General features: G+C 37.8%; 1 protein-coding gene across 2 annotated transcripts in view; it reads left to right on the top strand.

Annotated features, from left to right (window-relative positions):
* The first annotated feature begins 2,414 nt into the window (after positions 1-2,414).
* ZBTB41 (zinc finger and BTB domain containing 41) overlaps positions 2,415-6,000 on the top strand; it is a 50,453-nt gene continuing 46,867 nt past the window's right edge. The window contains exons 1-2 of one of the 2 annotated variants that reach the window (XM_077157315.1): positions 2,415-2,528; positions 3,144-4,380. In XM_077157315.1, the coding sequence (XP_077013430.1) occupies positions 3,261-4,380 (1,120 nt within the window). In that variant the 5' untranslated portion in view covers positions 2,415-2,528; positions 3,144-3,260. Of the gene's footprint in view, positions 2,529-2,563; positions 2,940-3,143; positions 4,381-6,000 lie in introns of those variants that run through there. The other variant, XM_077157316.1, reaches the window with a different exon arrangement.

Genomic DNA, 6,000 nt, shown 5'->3' with positions numbered 1-6,000 from the left:
TTCTTGTCCTTAGAACTGTAAACTAGCAATTTATTAAACTCCCCTTTTTAAAAGCCATTCCGTTTCTGGTATATTGCATTCTGGCAGCTAGTAAACTAGAACAGTAACACATGAATTTAAATACAGAAACTTCTATGAATGGCTTTAAATTTATCACAGTTTTGCTATGTTGCTTTTTTACTTTGGTTCAAATTATTTGCTAATTTCCCTTGTGATTCTGTCTTAGAATCACAGGTTTTTTTGGAAGTATGTATCTTAATTTTCAATATATAGAAGTTCACAATCATTATTTTTGTTGCTATTCATTGATAACCTAATAACATTGTAGACAGAGTGTATATGTCCACATTTCTTCAAAATTTGTTGATAACTGATTTAATGCCTAATACCTGATCAATTTTGCTAAATGCTCCACGTGTATTTGAAAATGTGTACTCTGCAGCTGTTCCATGCAGTATTTCATGTGTATCAATTAGACCCATTTTGTTAAACACTTTTTAAAAAAGTTCTATAGTTTTACAGATATTTTACTCTTTATCTGCTAACTGTTAAGAGATGTATCTACCAATCTCCCACCATGATTCTAGATTTGTCTTTCTCACTTCAGTACCGTCGAGAAAAGAATGAAGCTATATATTTTTAGGGGCTTATATCAAATTATCATTTTAAACACTGCTGCATTCATAGTTATATTCCTTTTTTACATTTCTAAGATTTGGCTACTCATGGGACTTTCAATCCAGTCAAGCATGCAACAAGTAACAGGTTAATGACTAACAAATTCCACCAGAATTGTTAAACTGATTTGTGTATATAGACATCATTAATAATGGAAAGTTTTTGGAATTTCTTAGATTAATTCAATGGGACTCGTCTGAATTAACAGAGTGGACATTACAAGCATTCATGCAACTATAAAGAGAAAACTCAATAGTTCATATGTGCATTCTCTTTTTCTATCAATAAAGTCTTACCAGCAGATTCTCAATTTCCTAAGTATTCTAAAATATTCAAATTTTTGCTCAATCATTTCTCTTTATGGCATATTTCACTTTCATTTTCTCTTGCTAAATTTCTTCCACTGTTCTTTGATTTTTTCATTTATATTTTGCTCCAACCTCTTTGTTTTAATACAAGAATTTATTACCACAAATTTCTATGTCATAAATCCTAATATAATGGCTTTTCCTTCTAAATTTTCTTTTAATCTACTTCATTATTTTTTTATTTTCCTTTCCATTCCTTCTTTCATTTCTTTAAATGTATTGAACATACCTATTTTATTTTTTGGTTCTGGTAATTCCAATATCTGCAGTCTGTGAATCCAATTATTGTTTTGCTGTGTGTGGCTCTTTTACTATCTTGTTAGTGTGGTTCACTGTTTTTCCACTGCGGCCAAGTTTTGCAGGGGGAGCCACAATCCTTATTCAAGTCTACGTGAATGTTATTTTTTGTTAGGAATTTTCATTGATTTTTTTTTTAATTTCTTTTCATCTAGATAATTTGAGACAAGTACGCTTCTCCTAAGTCTCCGTCTCAGGGAGGAATATTCCTTTCCTTGGTTCTCCCACTGAGACTGTTGCCATGGGATTCCAGCCACATGTGTGTGCGTGAGTTGGGGCGAAGGACGAAGGACGAGGGGTCTTGGATCCGGACACTCATCCCACTTAGTCTCAGCTTCTGTTTTATTTTCTTTATGTCTGTAAAATCACATGATCTAGGCCCTTAGTTAGTCAAATGTTTCTCTCAGACCAGCAATGTCAGCACTACTTCAGACTGTTAAAAATGAAAAATCTCAGGCTCTGGCTCCAAAAGTTGTCCTTGTGAATTTTATTATTGTTGTTGACTTCCCTTTCTGTTCTACCAGCTGCAGAGTTATATGTACAGTTTTCTGTGCAGAGTTAAGTTATACAAACTTGTTTAAATCGAGAAAACTAACGAAATAACGTGAAGACCGGCTGTTTAGTTGTATGCCAGCGTGTTTGCTGGAACCAGCTGTCGGGGTTTGCCGTGTGGTTGACTGCAACCATTAAACACATCAGTGAGGATAAAATACATTCTGTGGTATTGCTATTCTCTCAGCGATGCTCTCGTGCTCTTCTAATCTCCATTTCAGTCTTCCTCTCTTCCTCTTCCTTTTCTTAGCACTACCTCCCCTGGTTCAATCACAATAGGCCACCAAGGAAAAGCGAAAACCCGGAGTAACGGATTCCGAGAGTACCGGTCCCCAAGGGAGCAAGGAGAACCTATGGAGCATGCTCAAATTTGGGACCGCGCACATGCGCAGTGACCAGATCAGAGTCGCGCGCTGCTTTCTTAGAGCAGCTCGGAGGCTGCGCGCGCGTTTGACGTGTTCGGTAGTTGCGGAGGCGGCGAGGCGCTTGGGAGGGGAAAGAGCGGAGGGAGGGGAGGGGGTGAGGTAAAGGGTGGGGAGGGTGGCTGAACCCGGAAGTGGGTAGGCGCTGGGGTAAGCGCGCCCCGAGTGGAGCTCAGCGGCTGGGAGCCAGCGGGGGAGCCCTGGGTTCCCGGTAATGGATCTGTGGGGCGTTTGCCCAGGGAAACTGGGGCGGGTAGGGTAGCGGGTTCGCCTTTGGCAAGTGCATTCACCGCCGGGCAGGACCGTGGAAGGCACTTCTGCTTCCTTTCGTCGTCCCTCGGGTTGACCCCACTCCTGCTCTGCGCCCCTCCTGGGGCCGTCTCCCGCCGGGCAGTTTTGGCCGAGGGACTCTGTCGGTGAAGAGCTGTGCCTTGCCCACCCTGGGAAAGCATGTTAATAGAGACGCTCGGATTTCGTGACCGCGACGGCCTTATTGTCATCATCCTAGCGCCCCTAAACCACGACTGCAGTCCCCCTCGACTTGCACCGTCAACGCTCTTGATGGGATCCTTCCCTTTTTTGCCCGATAATATCCACTGTGTTCGTGAGTCAGGCCTGGAAGGTGTGCTGTGGCTTTCTATGAAATTATTCTTTTGTTGGCTGTCTTTCCTAACCCGGCTCTCCTTTTTCTCCTCCCTTAAGATCTGAACCTTGCTGTGACTTTTTCATTATTTGTTATAATTAAGAAAGGATTGATGAATGCTGTTGAGTGATATAGAATTACTTTGCCGTGGAGTTATTTTATGTGGTTCTTACTGTTTTGCAGACCATGACACCCTCGGACACGCCCCTCCAGAAGGTGTTATCCAAGACAATCTAGTTTTCCTTTACAAATCCTTTAACACACTTATGAAGTTTCTAGTTCTGAAATTGTTGTACTGCAATGAAGAAAAGGAGAAAGGTTACTTCAAATCTTGATGAGAAGATCCATCTAGGCTATCATAAAGATTCTTCTGAAGGAAATGGTGCAGTGGCGCATAACCAAGTAACTTATACTCATTCTACAGAAAGACCAACTCCTGAAGCCCTTCATTGTTACCAGGAACTTCCTCCCTCTCCAGATCAGAGGAAGCTTTTGAGTTCTTTGCAGTATAATAAGAATTTACTGAAGTATTTAAATGATGATAGGCAGAAGCAACCATCTTTCTGTGATTTACTTATCATAGTAGAAGGAAAAGAATTCAGTGCACATAAAGTGGTGGTTGCTGTTGGCAGTAGTTATTTTCACGCCTGTTTGAGCAAAAATCCAAGCACCGATGTTGTCACCCTGGATCACGTAACGCATTCAGTTTTTCAGCATTTGCTTGAATTTCTTTACACATCGGAATTTTTTGTGTATAAATATGAAATACCGCTTGTTTTAGAGGCTGCAAAATTTCTGGACATTATAGATGCAGTTAAGTTGCTAAATAACGAAAGCGTTGCCACTTTTCAGTCTGAGATAACTGAAAAGTCATCATCAGAAGAAACGCTAAATGAATTAACTGGAAAACTATCAAGTAATCATCAGTGCAAATTCTGTAGTAGACATTTCTGTTATAAAAAATCCTTAGAGAACCATTTGACTAAAACCCATAGATCACTTTTATTAGGGAAAAAACATGGGTTAAAAATGCTGGAGAGAAGTTTTTCCGCCAGAAGATCAAAAAGGAATCGGAAGTGCCCTGTTAAGTTCGATGACACCAGTGATGATGAACAGGAAAGTGTTGATGGGTCAGACAATTTGAATCAAGAAAATTTTGATAAGGAAAAGTCAGATAGAAATGATTCGGAGGATCCTGGAAGTGAATATAATGTGGAAGAAGATGGGCTAGAGGAGGAAATGTCAGATGAATATTCTGACATTGAAGAACAAAGTGAAAAAGATCATGATGGAGACGAGGAACCTGAGGCTGGTGATTCTGTGGGAAATACTCACGAGGGATTAACTCCAGTAGTCATTCAGAACAGTAACAAAAAAATATTGCAGTGTCCTAAATGTGATAAAACATTTGACCGAATAGGTAAGAAAAGAAAGGTTGTTTTGTTTCTAACAGCGTATTTTCTTGGATATTTTAAAGCTGATAGTTAAAATAATTAAAACTAAACTTTGAAAGTAACTTTTTAAAATTGCTAAATTGAGGAGTATACTTTGGTGTTCAGTATGTATTTTATCCTATTTTAAATTTGTTGTGATTCAGGAGTTAATTTTAATATGTATAGTAGCCTAAAACAAATTTTATTTGTCCCTTCCTCATGTTCCAAGGGCAGGTGACAGATGTATTTGGTATGAAAGTGTTCAGAGTGTCAATGATTGTGTGTATATAGCTTTGATTTATATGGCAATTTAATTTCAGAAATAAGTATTACTTTCTGTCATTGCAGAAAATTGAATTAAATTGTATTAGATTTGTAATTTAATAATCTGTGTGCCATTTCCTCTCAATGAGTATGGTAATTTGTGAGGTTTAAATTTAGTCAATTTTTCAGGGGCCAGTACTTTTAGAATTGGAATGTTTCACTGATACAGAGTAAACAGTAAAACTGTGCTGAGTGTATTTACTATTACTGCAGGTAGAATATTTAGGAAGTGGCCGATTAATAGTGCTCTTTGGTTATTATAATAGTGAATCAATCAACTTTTATTCTCTTAGAGAATGTAGGAAATGTGGTCTGTACTCTTAAATTAAAAATGTCAGTGAATGTTTAATTTCAAGATGTCTAATATTTGTTACTAAATAATTTTCAGAGTTATCTTACATGAGCTGTTCTGATGCCAACATTTTAATTACAACAATTAAGCTATTTATAAGTAAATTCAAGTTATGAAATTGTGAAATACTACATATAGGTAACACATAAAAAAGAGCATATAAGTGCAGTTTTACCTTGTAGAATTACTTAGAGTTTGAGATGTCTACAGGTGTTCTGCAGAGTTAGTTATGCTAGTGATAGAGGTGGGATTAGTTTAATAAGAGTATTGGTAATCATTTGCTATCAAACTGTATGCTATGGCTTAATAGTGGTAACCTCTTTTTGCTTTTGAATATGTTTCTCCCTAAATCAAATGCCTTTAACAATTCAATGGTTATTTATTACTTTTGTACTGTTTTGGGGGCTCTGTACAAACAAATAAAATATCTTTTCTGTAGTAAATCAATTGGAAAGGCATACTTAAAGTCAGACTGGGTAAGTGCTGTTGTAGCACTATAAACAAGTACAATGAGGGGTACAGAAAAGAGAACAACTTTTTGGGGTTGAGGAATTTAAGAGCATTCTATCTTTCCGATAAGAGTCTACTTTTAGGCTTTGTACTCTAAGCATAAGCTTTCTGTATTCTGCCATAATTTGATCAGATTTGATTTGGAAATGAATAAGTAGGCATCAGTTCACAAATAGCATTGTAGGCTCAGTATATAGATCACAAACTGCCGCAATGAACATGCCTGTGAAATGCTTTATGAGAGATGGGCTCTGTGTTCAAGTAAGATTGGGAAAAACACAGAATATTTCACAGTCTATATTCTGCCAAGTTCTCATAAAAGAACTTGGTGTTGCTTACCTTCAAGCATTTCCTCAAGTCATTTAACCCACGACTCTTTTTCGGGGTGTTTATTTTACCTGGGAAACTAGAGTTCTGTACA

Source organism: Tamandua tetradactyla, chromosome 4, assembly GCF_023851605.1.
Source record: "Tamandua tetradactyla isolate mTamTet1 chromosome 4, mTamTet1.pri, whole genome shotgun sequence".
Lineage (NCBI taxonomy): Eukaryota > Metazoa > Chordata > Mammalia > Pilosa > Myrmecophagidae > Tamandua > Tamandua tetradactyla.
Note: the sequence above shows the minus strand (reverse complement) of the source record. Positions and strands in the feature narration are given on the sequence as shown.